Genomic DNA, 24,819 nt, shown 5'->3' with positions numbered 1-24,819 from the left:
GATTTAAAGAAAACACAATAGAATGCAATAAAAGAGGAAAGATATGTGGCTTGACTTTAAAGAAATTAAAGTTAATGTTTATGAGCAGGAGCAGAGATAAGAATAACAAAAAGAAAGCTTTGGAGTGATCAGCAGCAGAGACACAAAGGGAGAGGCAGCCAGAGACATTTTCCTTTTCCCTCTGCTTTCAGTAATATTTCCAAACCAGGTTCTTCATTTTGTGCAAGATTAGCCTGATTAAAAATGGAGAGGATTAAGAAAGATACATCCAAAGTGTCTGCTCCAGTTAGCTGCAGGGCTCTAAAATGTTTGATTAATGAAACATGAATCACAGGCTGGTCCCACTGCTGCTGCTAGCATAGCTGACACTGGGAGTTTGGCCTGACACCATTACTCAGCAGGAGTCTGGCCCACATCGCACAACCATCAGGCCTCATGGGGCCTGGGTTTTTTCTTGCTGCTCACTGTGAGCTATGTAAACGGATCAGCTTATCGGCCCACCTGCGCCACCAAATGAGATCCTTTAATGACTCAGTGCACAGTGTCAAAGTGGGAGGAAGCAGGAAAAGAAATATGATACTGCAAAAAAATGACAAAACAAAAAAAACCTATTTCATAATGTCATGGCTGTTACAGTGAGCAAAAGCTTGTGTCATGATTTGAATGTCTACACTGGCTCTTTGCCTGCTACAGCCGAAAGCAGGATAAGCAGAATGTTGCTGAGAAAATAGCCGCAAAACATTTTGGGTTCACCTTCAAAGAGGTCATTTCACTGTGGCTTTGGCATCTCAGCTCGCATTGCTGCAACACTGTGCGACAAATCCAGATGAGGGCTCTAAGCCACCCGCTAAATCCTGTGTATTCAGTCGTTCCCCTCTGATGGGGCATGCAGGGCGAGGCTGACTAATTTAGAGGACATTTATCCAAGGTGAAAGAAATCAACACCAACCGTAATGACTAATATATTGTCCACTGTGGCTAAACAACCATTGACAGCGTCTGGCATGTCAAAGGGCACAACATTAGTTCCATGTTTTTTTGACTAAATGAGTGCTGAATCAGTGAAGTCACAGGACTCTAATTTCCCCCACACGTCTCTCAGCACTGCAATTTCAGATACAGCTCAGGGCGAAGGGTGAAGTTCAGCCCAGGCACAGCAGATTGTTTTTGTTGGACCAAGCTCTGTTATACACTCATCAGCTATGGAAATGATGCCTGCTCCTTGCAGGTTTTTTACAGGAGGGACACATTTTAGGTGCCAAGAGCAACATGACCCAAACTGTTCCACTCAGGGGAGAAAATTGCATTATTTGTGTGTACAAGAGGAGAGCAGTGGGTAATTGCAAGCAGTTCTCTAATCACAATAGGAGCAACGAGAAATTCATCATGTTCTATTGGGACACTGAGCTGGAAAAGTAGGGTCAATATCCTGGAGGACTGGTTTTTGAGCACGGGGAGAGATGGGGAGCAGAATGGTTTGTAATGGTGGGACCGGAGGACCAGCCAGCTGGACCAGTCGGTACACAGCCAACAGAGGGTCAGTTGCAGAAGGAGTTAGTCCTACACTGACACTTAACAGGGACCCCTTTCCCCTCTGATGGGCTAAGATATGAAGCCAGTGACTTCTCACTGCTGTTGCATATTAGTGGATTTGTGGATTTTATGTTTAGAGAGAATCAGTGGTTCTCAACCTTTTTTGGGACCTTGTCCAATATCCAGGTCCCCTACTGCACCCCATCAAACAAAATGAAGAAGAATTATTATCAATTCTTCTTCTTAATTTTTAGACCGTTCTTATTTATCATTTATTTTATTATATTTTATGTAATCAGAATATTGTGATTATTAGTCTGTTAAATCACAACTGATATTAGGGTCGGGCCTCTCCAAAGGGTCAGCAAATAAATCATGTGAATAGAAATTATATTTAAAGTGTGTAAAACAAGTGCAGCAGAAACGCCAGACAAGAAGCTTTCTTATTAATTGTTCCAAAGGAAAACAAGAGCAGCTTAGCATGGGAAAGTATGGGGCTACTGGAAAAAACAAATTGATTCATCTTAACTTTCAAAGGAAATAAGCTAAATTGCTTTAAAAGTATGAGCCCTGTGCTTATTGGTTCTCTGCCAGTTTCTGCAGCAGTTTGCAGAGAAGTCAGTTTCAGCTGTAGTGCACCTGAGGCCAAACAAGCACAGTACTTGGACTAAATGTGGAGGTCCTGGCTGAACTGCTGCTCAACGATGTTGGGAAAGCAGGAAGAAGCAGTTTGGTCTTCTCCCAGAGAGATAACGCTGGGCATATGTGACCCACATGCCGCCACAGCCTGAGGCGGAAGGTAGCCCTGGCTGGCAGGTGACTGGTTTTAGGATTTTTTTTTAGACAATTGTTTGTTTATGTTTATTATGATTGTACGTTTTGTGTTAATATGTTTTGGCAAAGTTGTATGCAGTCATACCAATAAACTTGTATTGAATAGTGTGTGTGGTGTGTGCGTTTGGATGCTAGGCGATGCTAGGCTAGAAGTTGCTTTCACGGTAAGTCCGACAGCAGAAAATCCCTCTTGCAAATTTGTAACCACAGCAATAACACAGCCTTCACCTAACTATCCATGGTAAGAGGTAGAAGCTCGTTATGTCCTCTACAGGGAATATGGAGGAAGAGAGCGTCCATTTTTCTGTTATGTCAGTGAAATTTTAGAGATGATACTCTGAACTTCCGTTGCCCTGACGGCAGCATGAAGCAGTGCTACAGAAAGCTGACAGAAATAATTAATGTTGAAGAACACATGCTTTTGCAAATAGTTGCAAGTTTCACTGTTGTTTCACTACTGTTGTAGCTACAGGTGGAGCTAATTTCCACTATATATAGTTAGTTGAACCTATGCATCATCACATGCATCATATTTTTTCTATGTAGAATTTTAATCTGCAAAACCATTTGTTCTGTAAATATTGCTGTCAAATGAGGTATGAGTGTAAATATCTCTTTGAAATGTAGTAAGGCAGAAGTACAAAGTAGCCGAAAAAGTTGAAATGGTGTGGTAAAGTAAAAGTACTCCATAATTGTACTATATGTGGGTTTTTGCTATTGCTACATAGCCAATGTTAGCACTAATAGCTGTTTATTTAACAGTCTGGAGGAAAGGTTGCAGATTCAGCATCAAGCTGTGTTTACTATTGTTTTGTTTCTATTTCTATTGCTTAGCATGCTAACCAGCTAGCCATGCCCTACCTTGTGATACTACTTTGCATAAGTGAGTCATTGTTGCATCCAGTCTGCCCTCAGTTAAACATAAGAGGATGAAGAATTAGCGCTGCTCAGAGGCCATATTCTAACCTTTTGTCTTGTAAACACAACGATGGCTGAAGCTCTTGGCAAGCGACAATTATCACCACCAGCATTACCACCACCCACTCCCAGCAGGAAACCACGTTCGGCAGCAGGGGAAACTCAGATATATCCCCTTTAAATATAGTATTTCAGTCTCCACCACTGCTGATAATAGTAGGTAATGAGGGCGAGTGACAAAAGGATTGTATTGACCCCTGTTGATGAATACCTCAATAAAAATAAACTGTGCCAAGACACATCACGACTGCGACACAAAGACACTGACTCATCACTAAAAGATCTCTTTCTACCCTGTAATCCAATTATTCGAGGCCGTGCACTCACCATAGGGATCACTAGGAATGTCAAAGCTGGTACATAATGAAAAGAAAAAATATTGACTGTTTGTGGGGCTGGTGCAGTCAGGGGAACAGTATACCTTCCCAGAAATGGAGCGGAAAAGTAGCTGGCATTCTTGTTGCCAAATAAACCACACAACAAGAGGCGTTGTGGCCCTGTTGACACAGGGAAACATATTTCTGTCAGCACTCCATCAATATTTATGTTAGAGAGGCTGAGTCAGAACAGGCAGCAGTTAAACTAATCAACAGCAATGTGCTCCTGCATCTGAGCCCCGTTGCCTGTTGCATTACATCAAATTCATCTACTGTAACACGCACACACACGAGTAGATACACACATACACACACCCATATGTGCCGCAGACCACCAAGAAAACAAAGACAGGAAGAGGATGGAGGCTTGTGGCAACATCTTCTATCAAAACGATGTGCGAAAGCCAGTGTTGCTGGTCTACTTTATCACCACAATTATGATTCAGCATCTGTTCTTCTTAGCGTGTGATCAGCCAGCGCTCTGCCGGCGCTGAGGGAGCGGCTGGACGGCCAACCTCTAGAGACGAGCCGCAGATTGCTCTGAGGTGTTGGCACACTGCCAAGCCAATTCTGTCCTGTCCTTTCAGATTCTTATCAAGGGCGCCAATAACAAAAGGTAAATCATGGCTCCTGTGTGTGAGTGAGAGACAGGCGGGTGGTGTATCTGTTTGTGTGTATGTTACATCTGTGTCTGTGACCCTGGTGAACATGACTGTGCTGAATGACTGATGAATGAATGTGTGTGTATTCTACTCTGTTTGCAACTGCATGTGCGTTTGTTTCTCTTTGTACCATGATGAGGCTGTTTATGGACCAGCTCTTTTGCTTGTGTGTTTTGACTTGACTTACAAACATCCTTCAGCGTGCGTGTATGTGTGTCAGTGCAACAGGCCAGTCAACAGCTAATCAGCTCTCAGCTCACATTCACCCACCCATCCATCCTCCCTCCCCTCTCCTCCCTCCCCTCCGTGTTGTACCTGGTCAGCAGGCAGCAGTCGTGGAGCAGGGTTTCCTCCACATAAACCCCTCGGTCTTCCTGCGTGGTCACAATGTGGCCGTTGTGACACCACCGCAGCTCCACCGACGGGTCCACGTAGGAGGCGGTGCACTGCAGGGGGAGCCGGTCTCCACGAAAAACCAGTTGTCTCTGAGAGGGGATGAGCTGGAAGAGGGGCATCTCCAGAGGTCCATCTGGAAGATGAGGAGAGAATAAAACAGGAAGGTCAGCTTGTAAACCTTCCCTTCCCCCTTTCCTGAAGTGGGAAGGCAGAGGAAGAGTGAGGAGGTCATTCTTCCCTCCTTGAGAGAAAAAGGAAGAGGAAGGATGGCGGTTTTACCTGATGGGTGCTCTATATAATTTTGCCTATTTATCCAGTGGCGTTAACATCTACAAACACATGCACACATGAACTGTAATTAAATCAGACTCATATCAAGCCTACACACACTACCACAGACACACACATTCTTGCCCAGTGCACCTACACACACAATCACATGCGCATGCCCCCAAAACACTGTCAACACACACAAGCATGCACGAATCCATTCTGTCAAGGTCACACTCCTCCCCCGTCGTTCCCACGTGTTGTTGCTGAGCGAGATGAACAGCAGCTGATAAAGGAGAGCAGCCTTGAGCGCTCTCCTGGACTCTCCTTGACTCCTTACATGTTCACAGTGGAAGCCTTCCGCAACACCAGTGATAGGATTACTTACCTAGCAGTCCTCGAGCCTTTTTGCCAGAGAACACGCCAACAGTGAGGATAAGATTAGAAGACAGGGGTGTTTCGTCCAATGCCAGAACGTGGGAGGAGGTTTGATTTTTAGTGAAAATCCCTTAAACCCTGATCAATCTAATCATATTGTATATATATATATATATATATATATATGTAACAATTCAATTATCTCCAATAATGCTGAACCCATGGAGTTGTGTCATTGTTGGTGAGCATGGAGTGGCTATGTGGTTTTGTTGGATCCGGGATGAGCCCAGCACTGTGCCACCCCTGAAATCCCTTCAGAGCAGGTTTGCTCACACAAGGCCAGACATTTCCTTGGACATGCTCCAAAGAGCAGCGTAAACAAGCACTTTGCCTCCGCTTGTATTCCAATCAACTGTGGATGTCGCTGCCATCTGACAGGCAATTCGATACAAGAGTCATAAAGTCTGTTATTGCTTCATGCATCGGCTTGAGAAGAAAAAATACTGAAAGAGCCATGTTGGGTGATGTAGCTGAATGTCTGCAGCCCACGACTTAACATTTCTACCAAGCTAGACAGCCCGCATGATTGTTTATGGTAATATAGAAGCCAGTAAGCAATCACAGCTACTAACACATGCAGGGCTTTGACCTCAATTTTCTATACAAGTAATTCATAATCACAGGTGCATAATCAAAAGTGCCATGCTTTGGAGAGTAACATTAAAAGTCTGTCACTAATATTGGAGCTTCCATGTTGACATCTCTGTGTAATTGCTAGAGCTGACCCTGTTAGAGTGCTAAGACTCTATGATAGTCCTCAGCAACAGTAGCCGAGTCTTTGTTATCTCCTGCGGGTGACACGCCGCAGAAACAGCATGGGGGCTATTGACTGTTGACTTGGCTGATGCTGATACTGTTGAAACAACGCTTTGAGCCAAGGATCAGAGTGTGGCTGTTTGCCTTTGGCTGTTGGACAGTGCCAGAGCAAAATGCAGTTATTGGTTGTGTTTGTTTGTGCGTGTGTGTGTGTGTGTGTGTGTGTGTGTGTGTGTGTGTGTGTGTGTGTTAGAAGAAAGAGATATGGAGACAGGGAGAGAGGCATGTTGATATGTATGCCTCTATGTGTGTGAGTATGAGAGTTCATTAGCAGTGTGGCTCAGTGTGTGGAGCACACAGTGATGCCCCCTCACTACCACGGCTCGTTTGGATACAGCTAACTTAGTACCAGTACAAGCAGTCAATTAAAACAGAGCCTGGAGTTTGTCCCCACAATAATTATAGACTTACAATGAACTCAATCATGTAAGAAGTTCCTTATAATCCTTGAAAAACTTCATGATTAAAGCTCATTTTGATACAATTTGTTACAAATTTTTATAGGCAGAGTTTGCTATTATCACAATGGATCATAGCCTGTATATAAAAATGGACGAAGACTGCAGGTCTGAAAAGTGAAGCCAGTGCTGAGGTGCCTTAAACCTGCATTCTATCTAATGACCATCAGGGGGCGACTCCACTGGTTGCAAAAAGAAGTCCAACTGTATTGAAGTGTATGGGAAAATGTCCCTACTTCTCACCTCAGTAAATGTTTTCTTAATGGGTTTTCTGTTCTCAATCAGTAGTTTCAAGTCTTCTTCAATACAACATGATGTTCATTTTTTAAATTATGGTCCCATTTAGAGGAAAATAGACCATAAAGCAGGGTATGCGTTAGGGTGGGACTACCGTGTGATTGACAGACTGTACCACACGGCGACCTGCCTGACAATCAGGACAGAGTACAGATCAGATCCACCCCTCACTCCTCCTCAGCTCCACCTTCTTGTCCAAAAATGGTTTCTTCTGGTCTCAAAAAACCAAGATGAAACTGAATTGAATTGAAATTGAAGAAATTGAAACTGGAGGCTTCAAAACAGCAGTTCACAAACCAATGAGTGACATCACAGTGGGTTCAGAATACCTTCATGCACATAGACGATCGATGGGAAAAAGATACATGCGTGCCATGATAACAGACTCACTGATTACCGTTTGCTGTCTTCACACAGTATCCGAGTTATATTATGTTACTGCTGACACAAATGGAAGCTCCTACTGCTGCTGCTTCTTCACATTAAACATGTTATCCGGCCAAACACAGGGTGGCTTTTATTGTGAAAATGAGTCGTGTTATGATGATTAGGGTTACCTGCGAGTGTTCATAAACTAATGTGTATACGAAACAAGACAATATTATTTTCTGCAATGTTTTTTTTCAGGGGATCATTTTTCACTTTTGCCTGAAACTGTGAAGAATAAAACTTTTAAATTGCCAATTAATAAATCTATTGAGTCATTCTGTCTTAAAATGATAAAAAGTTGACTGGATTTAATAACATATGCACACCTTTTTTTAAAAATTATTTTTAAAACCTCACTTTGTGTTGTTTATTTGTCTGCCTATCATATTCCATTTCATTAATTTCCTGCTTTAATATTTACACATTTTAACATAAACAGTGTTTCATTTCAAAACTGAATGGCCAGCCCACAGAGAGACAACAGGAACGTTGATTGGCCAGCTGGTGTGTGTCAGTAAGGACTCATTTGTTAGGTCAGGCCAATCAGAGCTCCTGCTGCTGAATCATTTAAATGCAAATTTAATTCATCAATGTGTAAAAGCATTTTAAAATGATCAATGTATTAAACAAAAGTAATTAAGTCTATAATTATTTCATGCTGGCACATGCCATGCTCCATATTTATCTCCACCTGTTAGCAGTACAAAGTTATGATGTTAACTGTCACTGGATTCTTTTAACAATAAAGACCTTTTTTATGACTGAATACCCTGCTATAAGGTTTGTTTCCTCCTCTGCTATATCCACGCACAGTCAGAGGTTTAACTTTTCAATCTTGACTTTGATCCATACCACAACAGTTAATGAAATGAAACAAGTAGATATTCTCCTGCTCAGACTGATTCTCCTGTATGTGTTTCTTGAGTCACTTCATTATCCCTTCCTCAGAGAAACCGATTTAAAGGAGGTGTGCGACTGAACTTCAAAGACTAATATGACAGACTATGTTGAGATATATTTGATGATATTTTTATATCATTAAATTATTAGAGGCACACCACGGGCTAAAAGACTTGGGCTTGCACGTGAAATGTATTTTAATGACAAGATGCCCATAAAGGGCAATTGCACTGCTGTGTCATCATGCAATAAATACTGCTATAGAAAGGAGAGACTTGTCCTGCAGCATATAATATGCCATGTGAGCTGCATACTTTAAGTCTGTGCTCTCCCAGCAGTGTTTAAGAACCAGAGGGCTGTGGCTAGATGAGTAAAACAGACGCCTGCCCTAACCTCAACACAGGAAGCACCTGATCCTGGCAGGAAGCTGCATGCACCCCTCCATTCCCCCTCATTTGCAGGCAGTACCTGACCTGTATCAGTGGAAGGACAAGGGCTCATTGCTGGAATGTGTGGTGCAGACATCTGCTACCCATCACACTGGAGCCGCTGGAGAAAGAAACAGATGCATCTTCTATGGCATATCTTCATAAAAACAAAGGGGAAAATCTAAATGAAGAAATATTAATATTTGCAATATTATGTGAATGTGGAAGAGGGATATATTCACCCAATCCCAGCGTTTTTCTTGATAACAAGAAGCTAGCATCAAGTTCTGAGCACTATCCCATCCACTCAGCCTGAGCGAGGTCCTGGCCAGTTACAAAATGAAACCATATGGAAATAACAACCATCAAATAACACTTTAAAATATGGTTGTTAGAGCACCACACTTGAAAATAGCTTGTTGTCAAGTGAGTGAATTAAGGTATTGTAAGATGGAGTTGTGCTGTGGAAAGGCAAATGGATCCAAGCATGGCAAGAGCAGGAGGCCCAGAACGTTATCATTGTAATCCCATAATGGATGCTCTAAGGCCTGAAAGGAGCACTCGTTGTCCTGCCACTGGATTCCACTCATGGCTCTTTGTCCACACACTGCACAGAATTACCCTGTAATTGCTTTGAATTGTTCTGTGTAAATGAAAAACACGTACAATTAGGATTACATAGAATAACTCCAGAAAGTCTGTGGTGCAGACGTCTTAGGACGACGCCGGCTGTGTATTCAAACACACAAACTGCAGGGGGGAGAACATGTACACGCTGCAGACTGGGACACATTTCTTCTCATTACTTTTCTGTAAACGCTTTAACACCATGCATACACTGCATCGTCATATAACGTCTCTTCCCTTCACACATACACTCATGCACAAACACACAGGCATACTCTACCACTAACCAATGATTTTCTCATTCCAGAGCAATATCCCCTGCGTCAACCAGATGTAAGGAGAAGAGGAGGATGATTCTATCATATATGAGATACAATTCCCCTGTGGACTGCAGCACAGAGCATGGAGATAGAGCAATGGAGGGGAGACGGGGAGGGAGGCAGGGGGAGATTGCCTGTCTGTAGCCAGTCTTTCAGAAAAAAAGAAAGTAAAGTCTCTTGGATTTCTCTTTACCGTAGCTAACAGGTTCTAGTCAGTAAAGAGGCCATTTTATTCTGCTTAAAAATTCAGTTTGATGTGTCCACTATGGACAGACACCAACATGCAACGTGTTATAATCTTAGTCTTCAGACTGTATATATTTTATGTATATCATATTTCTATAAACCTGAGTTTATACAATAATATAGCAGCCAAACAACAATTTTGTATGTAAAGATAAAGTGAGCAGAGAATGAAATCACATCCCCTCTGCATTCTGGTGTCCAAGATGGCACCGGGTGCATGTTTGTGCATTTGAGCCCCTCCTTGTTAAACCACTGGCCGTCCCTTCATCCAGAAACACACAGAGATGGCACAGTGCAGTTCAGGGTTAAGGTGAAAGTAACCTCCCAGAATTTCCTCCACTGAGGAAACCACATTTTTGTCTAAAAAGGCCTCAAACAAATAAAGAAATAAGACCCAAGGACAGGTGGACTGGACATGGGGAGTACTAGCTCAAATCCCAGTGGACCAGTGGACCGTCAAACATCCAGAAAGTTTTTAAAGTTTTTACCAGCTCCATCAGTGTCTTGACCAGCCCGCTCTGTGTGCCTGTCAATCATGCAGCTGGTCCCCGCAGATAAGTCCAAGGCTCAATTTTTTTTCTCAGAGTGACCAAAGAGCCAATACTGGTCTGGCTTTTCTGAGATGGAGAGTCTTACGAGCAGCTAAAGGGTTCCAGTTTGACTCGGGACTGGCTTTTTGTCTCCTCATTGTGTAAATAACTCGGTGGGTATAATGTTACATTACTGCAACTGTAGGCATGATATTGTTAGCTAACTTGTTGTTACCCATATTATGAATGTATTAGGCAAATGTTGCTATTGCTAGTTAGCTCATTGCCAGCGTTGCTGTATCATGGCAATAATGGCAGAGTTTAAAATCTCAGTTGTGCAAATAATGTAAATATTAAAATATGTTTTGATAAATTTGTCAGACCCTTGAAACAAGACAAAGAACTACACTAATATTCTAAAAATTAAACGGGGATGCATAAGTTTTAGTCTTATAATGCGACCGTCTTTCTTTCTCTCAATATATTCTCTTTCTTTCTTTTATTTTTCTGCTACTCTGCTGTAGTTCCGGGAAAACACACACCATGCTGTGTAGATTCTAAATGAAGGACCCCCCACTTTTCAAAACTATAATTATAGCGAGGTTTTTGTTGAGCATACCTGATCTTCTCCACCAACCACTTTCTGCAAATTCAGATATTTTCACAACTTCCCAGTTCAACTTTAGTCCACTGAGCAACAGTGAAGAACAACCACTAACTCAAGTTATATGATTTACTGAGAGCACTTTGACAGGAATTTGACAGACAGGGGAGGGCAAAGTTAATTTATTTTTCATACACAGGTTTCCATGTCTGATCTGGGGATTTGAACTAGCAACCCCTGTACCACAAGTTCCTTTCTCTGCCTTTTAAGGCACCTGCTGCTCCTAACACAGGTGGTACATAAAAGGGGAAGGATCACATAAGGCTGCATTATGAGATGAAGACTGGAGTTTTCTTGCTGGAAATTTTGCACTAAATCATTGCCTTATATTAGGCTTGTCAAACAGTTCACAGCAGGAGGAGAGATAACAGTGGAGAGGGAAACCTATTATCAGTATAGATCTACTTAATCACGTTCTCATTGTGCTAACCACTTGAAAATGTGATGTTACTGACATTAAACTGCTTCTTGCTAATGAGAAGTCTAAGGAGGCATTCTTAAAATGTAAAGATATCCCTTATCTTACAGATTTCAGAGCTTAGCCAAACTCAGTGTAGCCTTAAGGTCTGAAACATTTGCTTTTTTGCTTTTAAATGTTCTAAAACAAAAAGGGAAAATAATCAAGGATTCATTGGTTGGAGGTATTTTTTTTATTTCTCATTGTGATTCAATGGATCAAGGGATGCACTCATCTTTACTCATGTAGACTGACATTTATGGAGATTTCTTATCATAGGAAAGTCCTGAAATTTCATGGAAACAAGGTCACATCATGTTAAGTACTGGCTTTGCCTCATTCCCTTGTGTTCCTGATGTCCCCCTCCCTCATTTGTCCCAGACTGTTTCTGTCTCTGTTTTTAAGTGTGTATGTTGTTGGGCGTAGCTTCTCAGATTCCTGCTCCCACCAAACAACCTGGACACCTGCTTCTGATCAGCTCATCAATTCAACAAACCCCTGCAGTATTTCACCACATTGTTAGTCACCTTTGTGATACCAAGCGATGGAAACCTCTGAGTTTGAGTTTATGGCCGCGTTCAGACTGCCAGCCAAAATCCAATTTTTAGCCCATCCAGATTGGAACTGGATGGCTCTTTTGAAGTCTGAACAGTCACAAATCACATGAAATCCGATTTTGGGAAACCAGATCGAAACCACCTTCGGGAGGTAGTTTCAGATCGCATTTGGACAGATGCGTCTCAGTCTGAACAGCTCCAAACACTCAGAAGTAGATTAAAAGAAGTAGATTCTACTTCTTCTAATGCCGTGATCGACGTATTGGGCACCCCTGGTCTAGTGCGTCTGAGATGTTCTGCACCTCTACTGGACAGTGATAAGGCCAATATACTGAGGTGACCTGCCTCCATCATGTTTGTTGTTGTTGTTGTTGTCGCTGTTGCAATTATATGACATATATGAGACGCTCCGTTACTACAGCAACCTGTCAGATCAGTCAATAATGTGGCACAGTCTGAACAGAGCCATATCTGATTTGGACACTTGCTAAAAACAGTGTGGACAGTCAGCCCTAAAAATCGGATTTGAGTAGGAATCTGATTTGAATCAGATTCGCCTGCAGTCTGAACGCGGCCTATGTTTCCTTGTGTCACTTTTCCCTACAGCATTTATAATTCATTACAGTATTTCCCTCAAAACAGACAATTGCAAACTGCTTATCTTCAAATCAGACAAAGCAAGATGCCTCGCAGTCTCTCTTATGAACGATAAAAGAAACAAATAATTCTGGTGTCTTAATTCTGCCATTGTTTTGCTTGATAAAATCTACACTGTGAGAATGTGTCCCCTCAAGGAAAGTAAACTTTTCAAACATGTCCTGTCTGACAAAGACTGTAAGAGAGTCAATTACTGAAAACAGAGACATGCTTTTTTTAAAATTCTGGCCGAATAATTGGGACTAATCTACACCTGGGATGCCAGGTGGAATCAATTAGTTAACTGATTAACACAAGTGCTAATTATGTAGATCGTTATTTCTGCACAGTGGGTAGGATATCATTTTTGATGCTACAAATTCAGCCTGATGCAGGAAAATGTTATGTATGTATGTGTGTTACTAAATAAGTAAGTATTTAAGTATAATAATTTTTCTTTTTATTTAAAGGAGCTATTTGTAAGCTTTGCTGTTGTTAGCCAACGTTAGCATGAACAGCTGTTTATTATTTCATATTATATATATTATATTTATATTATTTCTTATATTATTTATTAGTTTTGCCAAGCACTTCAACCTATTTTTAAGTTTTCTCTGCTGCCAAACGTGTGGTGGTGATTGTCGCTTGACAAGAGCTTCAGGCATTTTTGCCTTTGTAATACAAGAGGTTATAAAACGCCCTCTGAGCAGCGCTACATCTTCAGGGCAGATTGGAGGCTACAGAGAGCCGCTTTCAGAAAGTGACGAGACAGCCCAGGGCTAGCTAGTTAGGATGCTAACTTAACTTAGAAGAAAAGATGTGATACAGACAAGAGTTAAAATTGCCGTTGCTTTCCACTGCTGGAGACAGCGCTGATAAGTAAATGAATGAAGTTTCATGCTGAACTCGCAATGTATCCTCTAGACTGGTAAGCAAACAGTTGTTAATACTAACGCTGGCTATGTAGTAATAGCTAAACTTAGAAATAGCTCCTTTAAGAGCCAATAAACACCACCCACCTCACAGCATTATTGTATGTATGTATGTATTGTATTGTATTGTCCTTACCACATCTGAGTTGCTGTTCACGTAGGTTGTGAAACTCCAGGCCGTGGAGATGGGTGGGGAACACACACACCGTGTCGTTCCCAATCCTCACCGAGTTGCTCCGAGCCCAGAGGAGCAGCCACTTCAGCTGACAGTCACAGAATAAAGTCTCAGTGTGGAAGTGCCTGATGGGAAAATACCAGCGTACGGTTAGAAACCTATGTGGTTGTGTTTAGGTTACTGGATTTTAGCAACCTTACAATGATTTCTTTAATTCAGTGGGTGTTTGTCACAGCAGGCATTATGACATGTCATAACAGGAAAACACAGGTGTAATTGATAAAATTAAAGATGGTTTCATTCCATTGGTGTGTGCCAGTTCCCAGGCTTACTGGCTCACCTAGGTGGAACAGAGCCATCCTTAATGTCATTAGTTACACCTGTGCTATAATAAGAGAAGGTATCTGCAGTGAAAACAGCCTGTAACTTCCTGTCTTTTTACCCTTGCCACTGTGCACTGACAGCTCAGGCTAAATTTTATTTTTTTAACCATAACTTAGTTTAGTGAATGTATTTTGTGTACATGTATGTCTAGACTTTGTGTTTGCCTTACAGCACTCTGAGAGCCACGAGGTGTGTGAAAAGTCCCATGGTCAGCGTGGAGAAGATGTTCCCAGATAAATTCCTTTTTGGCGAAGAGAAGAAAACACACATTCACACAAATACATTCATTCAGAAGCAGACCACCACAAGCACTAAAACCAAATTATGTATTTTGTTATGCATTACTGAGGCCATATCAAACACCATATTCTCTATGCCATGCAAATTAAGCATAAAGCAGTGGAATTCATGTTTTCAATTTAGGGATTACTCACAATTTTGAGAGGTTGCCCAGATCGAGAAACATTTCAGGGGAAAGACAGCCAATCCTGTTGTTGGACAGGTCCCTATAAGGACAAAAAAGGTAAAGAGAGAAGAACATCTAGCAGATCATGTAATGAACATAAATTTTACTGATATCTCAGTCAGAACAAAATAGGAATCATCTGCAAAAATATGTGTCTGTTTTCATGCATGCTTGCCTTCTTAAAACACAGGGCACTTAAACAGCTCTGAAAGCTGTGTTAGTAAACCAGTGCCATCTTCATTCATCTATTCCACATCCTGGAATATCTCTGCTGACCTTTTGTAACCTTTTACTCCTCACATAAGCATTGCTGGCACACACACCTACACACACACAAACGCAGCGGGCTTCTGTATGCGAGTGCCTGAGCGCTGTCGCGTCCGTGGCTCCATGCCCTCGCACTCTGTAATTAAAGAGCTGCTTTGCTGGAGCAGCTGTGGGAAAATAAGCAGAGCACTCGAGTAATGACCAGTTGGGGAGCACTTAAATTAGCACTCTGCTGCTCCCCGAGCCTGGCGCACACGCGCCCTAAATCAGCTTGAATAACTCACTGCTTGCATCCCTGCCAGCGCAGATCCCACTAAATATCAGGCTGCAATCATGTCACTCACTCTGAAGCCTATATGTAGAACCCCAGGATGAGAGTAATTGAAAAAATTACTTGAGTAGAAGAGTTCATCACAAACAAAGGAAAAAAAACTTTTATACAGCTTTGTTAATTGTAAATACTTTTGTACTCAACTCAACATTTTATGTAATTTACAAAGAACAAGTTGTATATTGTCAACTAAAAAACATTATAAAACACTTAAATTTTGAAAGAAGTAAGGACATTTTAACTGACAAGCATGAAAACACTCCCTTGTTACTGCCACTACACCTTGGTGTGGTCTGATCAGTAGTTTAGAGTAGCCAGGACCGACCCTCTACAACCTGCAAAGGTAAAGATCACATGACAGATGGAGGCAGCCACAGGTGTCAGTAGGCAAATTTTCATTAGCCTTCCCAGCTCGTTTATTTGTACTGAGAGAGGTGTTACACATAAGTGTCCCTGAAAATTTGTAGAACTATATTCAAACCAAAGTAACAAGAAGAAGAATATAGATTTGTAGCAAGCCTGACGTCCCTCCTAACTATGATCTGATTCTGAGAACTATAATTAAAATCTATATGAAAGTTATTCAGTTTCTGTACTATATCTGCTGAAGATGCTATCATCCTTTTCTATAATCAATATTACTACTGAAATGTGTCAGTTTTAATATTTCTTTTGGTAAAATCTCAAAAATTGCCAGTGGTGGTCAGTCAGCATGCTAACAGATTAGGTCACTAGCAGCAGTGCTAGCTTGGCTAACTTCATTGGTCCCATGATCCTGTCATTGCAGGTTGTAGCGGTCCATCAGGAGTCTCTCTGTGGTGGTTAAAGTTAGTAAAGTGTAGCTACATGTAGCTGTGTAACGAACGGTCATGTCACCTAATGTTTATGTCTGAAGCTGCTGACTCCAGAATGATGATCTACCACTGTTACGTGACTATTTGAAGTTGGGTGCATTGATAAACAGCTGTTGGTGCTAATTTTCCAGTTGGGTGCCAGTATACTGGCGCAACAAGATGACATAATTAAAAGAGCAACATTCAAACCTCAAACGGTTTCATTAATTTGAGGAACGTTACAGTCTGTTTCCTCTGCCACTGTTTTCCTTCTCCTGAGTGGAGTGGGAGCCTCAGTGGTCATTTTAGTCACATGGCTCATTAGCCTACGTCATGATTTATCCACTAAATCTGTTTCCATGGCGTTTTGTCACATTAACTTTTATTGATTCACCAACTTTCCTACATCAGCCAAGCATAAAAACTTTTTTGTGTCCACTCTTTTTTTAAATGCTTAAATTAAAAATGTGCATAAAAACAAGTGGATGGAAGCATGTCTATAGCCTCAGCAAAAGGTCAGTAGTTCTAATCCCCAAATACTGAGTGGAGGAAATAAATGACAAATGTTCTCCTTTTGCTTAACCCCTACAGCTGATGTGCCCTCTGGCAAAACATGAAACCCTCCCAAATCACAGCAGGCAGGTCCCACATGTGACTGTGTCTGGCTGTATTAACATGAAGGAAGGCGCTGCTTCAAAAAAAAAGGGCCTCAGTTAGATGTGTCTGGATAATGAAAGTTCACAAAAGCCTGAAATAGTAGTTTCAGCAGATTTGCTTCAGTTAAACATTTCAGTACTCTCTTTACTCTGCAGTTAAGACACTCCTTCTCGTTGTCTCTAAAATCAGAAGACTTGTCCCTGTGTCCCCTAGAGAAGGCTATTACAAGGCTTCATCATACTTACAGTCTCCTAAGAGCCAACAGACCACGGAAGGCCCCGGGCTCCACTGTGCTTATCAAATTATTCTTCAGGTCCCTGGAGGGGAGAGAGAGAGAAAGGAAGGGTTAGCGACAACAGTTAAGTCAGTGATCATATATCTATCTATCTATCTATCTGTTCTCTGCATTGACATGAAGAGGTTAGGCTTTAGTTTTGCACTCATGCTTGCTGACTGCATACACCCACACCTGTGCCTTCCAAGGAAACGTGATTCATTCAAAACATGCATGAGGATGTTTATATTGCTCACAGAGTGCAGTCTACAGAATAATGGTTTGCTATCAGCTGGGAATAAAAGGAAGGACTCGGTTTTTCAAGCTGCAGGAAAGAAGAAAATTTAAGTCTTGCATAAGTACAGCAGGACCAGAGAATGAAAAATAAGAGAACTCCAAGTGCCAACTTAGGTACTTGTGCTATTCTTAAATCATTTTTGAATTAAAATGTTTCCTTGCTGGAGCCATTCATTAGTGAGTAAGCTTGCACTAGGGGTGGGCAGATTGATCCCAAAACATCGATGCTACCGATGCTACCGATGCTACGTCTCGTTTTGGAGGATCGATTCTAGCATCAATAGGATCGATACCAGTTTCAGTTTCTCTCTTCTGTGTTGGACTCGTTTAAGAGCAGAACTGTCTGTGCAAACAATGTTCTGTTGTTGTGAACACAACAGCAACACACCACACAGTGTACTCATGCCATACCAACAGCCAAAAGCAGTAATGGGGCGCCTCTGTGGCTCACCTGGTAGAGTGCATACCATTTAATTTCAGTCCTGACCACAGCGGCCTGGGTTCAAATCCAGCCTGTGCCGTTTGCATTTGCTGCATGTCATCTCCTGTCTGCTTGTCAGCTTTCCTGTCTCTGTCATTGTCCCTATCACGTTTTTTTAAAAAGGCAAAATTGCCCAAAGAATAACTTTAACTTTAAAATTATTGCTGTGATACCTGCGCAATACAGTATTGTCACCCCCCCCACCACCACCTTGCACCTGTTAGTTGGACAGCACAAACTAATTCCTGCATACCTAAGACCCAGACCACATCCAGACAAGAGGCAAAAACACACAAGTTACGGTTTCCAGCCAGGCACTCCTTGTCCGCCCCCACTGCCTATATCCCAAAACCTCTGACGCTACTAAAAATGGATCTCAGAAAAATCTCCTCTCTGGTTTTCTCTGCAGGCCAAAGAAAACTTCCTGAAATTGTGTCCCTGGTTTCCTCTAACTCTGCACTCTGTGTCCAGTGTGATGAGAATGAGAAGAAAGGTAGCGCCTTTTTCCAAATGTGAGCAACAATGTAGCTGGACTCTGCCCCAAAACCTTTTTAAAATGAACAGTCACACAGGCCGAATCAGGGCCGGCCAAAAGAAACAAAACAAGACCAATATAACTATCAGCCCCACAGCCATTGTCCCAAAGTGAAAATAAAAGTAATGCTACAACTCTTTTTATTCGACTTGTGGGACAGTTTGGTAACAAAATGCTCCCTTTTACCTAACAAAGCAGGTGCTAAACAACTCACCATACTACATTCAGTACAGGATGAAAGATTTACAGGAGCCCTACAGTAATGCACCTTTCATCTAGAGACTGGCAACACAGCTATCTACGTCACTACAGTACATACAAAGCCTCAGCTGTGGTTTGGTTACAGTAACTGATGTTAATTTGCTGGATGTAAAGCATTAGTTACACATACAGAGGACAAGCCATCATTAGCAGCAAACAAATGACTCCTATCTCAGGTTAATGATCTGTGTCTTGTATTAAATTGTTTGGTACACAGTTAAAACACACTTTGTCTGCACCATTAGGAGTCCCCAGTAACTCCAACCAGGTTGTAGCCAGACTTAAAAAGTGTAAATGTGTAACTGACATGCACCTCCTGTATTTCTCTTTTTTTAAATGAAGAAGAAGAAAAAAATTCACTTTCATTTTTTAATGACTTTCACATCACATCAGATGTTCTCTTAATCTTTTATTTGGTACTGGATGTGTGCTTGGTTTGACCTCATCATCTGAACATGCAGCTAAACAAACAACTTTCTATTTCTGCTGACTTTTCACTATCGCATTAACTAATGAGACTTTCCAGGATTTGTCATTCACACAACAAGGTGTAGGAACACTGAAGTTGCCTTTCTGACAGATGAACTAACCTTCTGGTCCAGCCGGGTCAGCCGGCGGCTAGCTCTCTTCTTCGCTCTCTCTCTGTACAAAATGCTACAAAGGAGCAGGTGGAGGGTGGAGGTCAAAAGGTCGTCCGTTGTGCCGGCAGCACCTCCTTTTATCCTGAAACCGCCTTGCAGCTGACTGCTCTGCCGTCTCTGAATTTGCTGAATGTTCAAAACTTTCCACCTTATCGACTGACTGCCTTACTAAGGGTCAGAGGTCACTGCTCAGGGAGTCTACATACAGGAAATGTGTTACTGCACAAGTATCAGGAAATGCTGAATCTAGTTCTGTATACGACCAACAGCAGAGACAACCTTAAGGGACACTGCTCTCATAATATTCCCTGAGCGAATAATCGTGAATATGATTTTTGTCAATATACTGTTGTCATGTTATTCACAGTGCACTTAAGTGTCAACTGCATCCTTGTTTGTTTCACTGACTCTCTGGGTTAGGTAATTTTTTTCTAAAGCCATATAAAACAAACGATGGCATCCTGGGCAACACAGCAACCTTTTATCGTCATCAGACCTGAGCCAACAGGGATCAGCGAATAAATGTTATAAATTATTATTGTGTGTTAAACTGCTGAGGCTCCAGACGGGTGTGGTCTGCTACATTATACGACAGGATAAGTGCCAAAAAGTTTTAACAATCAGAGGAAACTATTTGAAAGTGAATTTCGCATCCTTTTCTGTGACTAACTGTCTGGCATGATCCGCAATGTCCACTGTCAGCGAGCTCCACACATGTGGTGGCCCAAACAGGATAAAACAAACCAGGAATTATTAGCAAAGCATACATCATATTGTGAAGTTTGTATTGTTGTAGCACCAGAGTCCTTTTTGATTTAGTGAATTTTCTTCTGTTGTTTGCTACAGGCCCAAGACAAAATGGAACTAGGGGCCATATTACACATGGATCACACCTGACCATGTTTACATGTCAGCTCGAATACTCAGTTATTACTGTATTATTACATGAGTGCACAGTACTCAGGGGTCAGACCACACCCATCTTCAAACACAGCCTTCATTGTGATCTCAAAGCTACACCTGTGAACTTTCATGACAATATCTTCAAAGTTGTGACGCCATCGTAGTGACAAAATCTGTCCACAAACAGAAACACCTGTCAAAGTTCTCAAACCCACCTGTGTGGTAGTTCCTGCTACAGTCCATGTCGCCAGGACACCTAACCCTAACACTTTGCCATGATGACACACACACACACACAAACGCGTTTGTACAGCCATCTTTGTGGGGTCATTGTCATAAGGCATTCAACTAGCCCTTTACCCTAACCTTAACCATCACAACTAAATGTCTAACCTGAACCGTTCAGCATTTTAAAGTTGCAGGGTCCCAGTTTTGAGACACACACACTCACAAGGTGAAAATCATACTGTTTCAGGTGATAAAATGTCTCAAAGGTGCAACATCCACTTCGCATACGGGAAAAAGTAGCACTGATGGTCATGACCTCGAGGGGTCCCCCTCTCTTCAATCTCTCTGTATGCAAACACAAACAAGGGTGCTGCTACTTGTTTATACTGTAACTTCATTCAGTGGCTCCGGCATTGGGATCCACATTTCCTCTCAGTCATTACAGTCAAAATCCACACTTCACTTCACAACTCATTCAGGTTTATTTCCACCCATCTATTCTCTTAACTGGTTATCCTGTTCAGGGTCGCAAATGAGCTGAAGATTGTTCCAGAGCACACTGAGTGAGGGCACAGCTGGACACATCACAGGTACAGAAACAGACGACCACCTAGGGGCAGGTTTGAGACTCGAATTTGCCTAACTCTGCTCAAAAAATTGGTTGAAACCTTTTTTCTGTGTGAATCGTCAAACTAACTAATTCATGCATAGACAGGATTCTGACATGGCTTTTGCAGAATAAGCTGCGAATAGATTTGGTAATAAGGTAAATAAAACAGGTGTTTTTTGTGTATGTAAAGCCGAGGTTAAAATTTTCATACCGTCATATGTAGTGTTTAGTTTAGTGGATCCACTTGCTTGCAACCCAGCCATGATCAGCTGTCAATGGACTCACCAACTGGGAAACTCTGTATTGCATTAACATACAATTTCACTTGTTTGACAATTTACAGCACGGCCCTGCACAAGAACATCCTACCACACATGTAGCATCCACTCAAATAAAGGCTAAAGGAACACAGAAAATTACCGGTTATAAATTCAGCATAAACTTCATTTCCATATTATTTCGATTAGTGCCACATCACAGTAATGCCCCACTCACCACTCATCTGGTTTGAGTTTCCCAGTCTGATTGTTTAGTTGTATACTGACATGCTGCTGTTAATAAAACTCCACACTTCCTGTGTACACATTTGCAGTGTTTCACAATAACAGCGCTCCAGATCGGGAACAAGGCCACCTGAGGCTTTTAATGTAAAACAGAAATTACTGAATGTGTGATAGCAGCATACAGCAACAACATAATAACAGAGAAGTGAAGCAGATCAGAAGACAGGGAGTCGTTTTACTACAGTATATTTAATATAGGTATGGAGCAGGGGGAAATACTGACTCTGATAATAGCCTGTCTAGAAAAATTTTAAAAAATCTGGTTTTCTCTTCAGTTGAAGTAAACAAAGGCCTTGGCCACAATTTGAAAATTTATAGTACACACACATACAAACAAATGAAAACTACCTTTGGGGAATCTTGCCCCACATATCCACTGTAGATACAGCTGGAGCAGCTCAAATGAGATGAATGTTTAAAGAATAACCATTTTCTACTCCCCCAGCCCTGCATGTTTGAAGAGCAGGAGCAACCCTCAGTATAAACTCCACCATTTGTGGTTTATGTTTGACAAGCTACTGAAGGGCTTCCCAATTAATTTAAACTGCACTGTATATCTTGGCCTGCTCAATTTCTCCCAAGCCATGTGACCCTCAGGATATCAGCCTGTTCACTGTGTGACACTAATGGCCGGATTCTCCCTGAATCAAGATGATTATTACCACATCACACAGCCACACTGACATGGAGGTGTGCACACACACTCACTGTGAGCATAAATGGCCAGAGAGGACAATGGCCAGACCACACACATACTCAAGTCCCCGCCTCTACACAGAGCACTGTTTTTTCTTTGATAGCAGACAGTATTTAATCATGGACAGTCTCATTAATGGATCTCAATGCTGATATAATTATCAAAATACCATCAGATTCACAAAAGGTCAAACTCTACATCAAGTACATAAGCAAATAAAAGTGAAGCTTGCTGCGGCCACTCGGGCACTCATCCAAATGCAAAGTAACGCTGCATGATGAATTCCATTGTATGTGCACTTACTGAAATGAGACGATGACATACATTCATTAGTGTAACTTGTTTCATGTTTCTCAGCGGCATGTTGGTATCTAAATCAGAACGTCTGTTCACAAAGGCACCTTGTCTCCAGTCAACAAGAAGAATCCCATATGTCAGAGGGCTAATAATAAGGTCGGCTCAGTCAAGACACGCACACTGGCGATTCCCGCACCACCTTTTCTGTTAAATATCTCAACTGCTGCCATGTTACACAATCATGATCTCCAGAAACTTCATCCAGCTGACTTTCATGACACCTAGAGCCTCTTCCTGTCCACTTTTATACCAACATGAGGTTCACATTTCTCAACAACTATTGGATGGATTGCTAGACTAATAACATTCCGATCAAGCTCAGCCGTACTGTTTGATGATGAAAATTATCAGTCACAGTCTGAGTGGAAAAAACAAGACTATTATACAGGTCGCTTGTCTCTACCCTGGGATTCAACTCATAGGAGCGTAAAAGGAGCACGTATAACAGACCAAGCAACAATCTCCAGGGCTGAAAAATGGCGCCTACACTGAAGTGCCAAAAACTGTAGTTCCTTGAATGGCCACTTGAGGCTGGCTCCAAAAGCAAGTCAGTCCCCATACACTGCCATGTAAAAAGGCCTGACTTTACAGCAGAAATAAACCTGTTTACAGTTTTGGTCTCTATGGCTAATTTCTCCCTTGATGGCAACTGTACAGAAGGTGAATTTTTATACAACTCACTTGTTTAAATTTTATTAAGCTTTAAAGTTCTGCATAATTGACAGTGTGCCACCGACAGGTGGGTGAGCGTATGCTTACCACAAACTGGCATTCACCATTTCAGTTTCAGTTCCACACGTCCCACCTCTTTGCCCATTTTTTGATTAGCTGGGAGTCAGGTGGAGTCAGGCACTGCCAAGATGGCGGCGAAGAGCAGCCCACTGAGCTTCAAAACCACTCTTCAGAAATCTGTGGGTGACCTCACAGAGGCTACATCCATGTTTATTTACAGTCTATGTCCCCAACCTTTGTCATCATGGTAACGATAATAAAACCAATAAGAGGATACCAGCGACAGGCATAAAGCAACTTTGTCGTCATGGTAACAACAATAAATGGTTTTGCCAGGTTTAAGCCCAAAAAATACTTTAGGTTTTGTAAAAGGTTGTGGTTTGAGTTGAAATAAATACTTCCCTCAGGTTAGAGGACCTACATCGTCATGGTTACTATCACGGTTAAGATTGTTGAATGCCGATTGGTTTCAAATGGAGAGTTTTGTCCACCCATTCATCCACATCAACCTCCCCATGACATGGATTTTGTTGCTCTGTATACTACATCACCTGACTCCCTCCTTTGCCTCTGCCATCATTAGAGGTTACCTCACAATAAAATGAAGCTATGGGTCATAAAAAGCTGCTTGTACAGACGACCTATGGGTTTTTTTATTTTTACAGACATCAAGACAGAGGCAGATAATCTAGGCAGGATATTAGCCTGTTTGCTCTGCAACTGAAAATGAAGCAGCAAATTCCTTCTTTCCTTCTCTCCTCCTTCTTGTAAAAACTCTAACTGGCTCTGTCATGAAAAGGACTAAATGTAATATACACTGGCACCAACTCTGCTGCTAATGTGGGATGTGTTTATTAAAACCATTTATTCACGTGTTAAATATTCATGGGTCAGTTTGCAGATGCTTTGAGGGAAGGCCTGGCCACATGCTCTGAATTACAGCAAACACTCACCGAGACAGATAACCACTTACTGGGTTGTAAATAAATATGTGTTGACAGGCATTGTGACAGCCTTGTAGCTATCGTTGCCAGAGCATCAAACAGCAATGGACCTTCCTCTATGTGTGTTTGGATTATGGAAATATTACATACAGGACCTGTGGGCATAAATTAATTATTCAACCTTCTTGGCAAGACTCACAGCACAATCAAAAAGCCTTGGAAACAGTCAACACTCATCAATGTAATGCAGGGAATAATTTGCATAAATAGTGACATTATTATTATTATTATTTCAACAGTATATTTGAAATTGCACAGGTTTTTAAAGCAAAGATGAGAGTCTCTGTCACTTCAACATCTCCACCTCTAAGGCGCAATCTATCCCTTGTGGGTGGATG

The 24,819-nt window shown here is 41.8% G+C and overlaps 1 protein-coding gene and 1 long non-coding RNA gene across 4 annotated transcripts in view; one reads left to right on the top strand and one right to left on the bottom strand.

Moving 5' to 3' along the window:
• The window catches only part of LOC139623233 (adhesion G protein-coupled receptor A1), a 163,718-nt gene that overhangs the window by 117,354 nt on the left and 21,545 nt on the right, over positions 1-24,819 (bottom strand). For all 3 annotated transcript variants that reach the window (XM_071481287.1, XM_071481288.1, XM_071481289.1), the window contains exons 3-7: positions 17,144-17,215; positions 14,779-14,850; positions 14,514-14,585; positions 13,922-14,085; positions 4,700-4,913 (exon numbers count right to left, since the gene is read on the bottom strand). In XM_071481287.1, the coding sequence (XP_071337388.1) occupies positions 4,700-4,913; positions 13,922-14,085; positions 14,514-14,585; positions 14,779-14,850; positions 17,144-17,215 (594 nt within the window). The remainder of the gene's footprint in view (positions 1-4,699; positions 4,914-13,921; positions 14,086-14,513; positions 14,586-14,778; positions 14,851-17,143; positions 17,216-24,819) is intronic.
• Positions 11,953-14,761, top strand: LOC139623234 (uncharacterized). Its single transcript, XR_011691454.1, has 3 exons — positions 11,953-13,283; positions 13,947-14,109; positions 14,516-14,761. It is a non-coding gene; the product is annotated as an uncharacterized lncRNA (long non-coding RNA).

Source organism: Trachinotus anak, unplaced genomic scaffold (genome assembly GCF_046630095.1).
Source record: "Trachinotus anak isolate AG129_WGS33_773 ecotype Australia unplaced genomic scaffold, CSIRO_AGI_Tana_v1 ptg000007l, whole genome shotgun sequence".
Classification (NCBI taxonomy): Eukaryota; Metazoa; Chordata; class Actinopteri; order Carangiformes; family Carangidae; genus Trachinotus; species Trachinotus anak.
The sequence above is the reverse complement of the archived record's forward strand: the minus strand, read 5'-3'. Positions and strand labels throughout refer to the sequence as shown.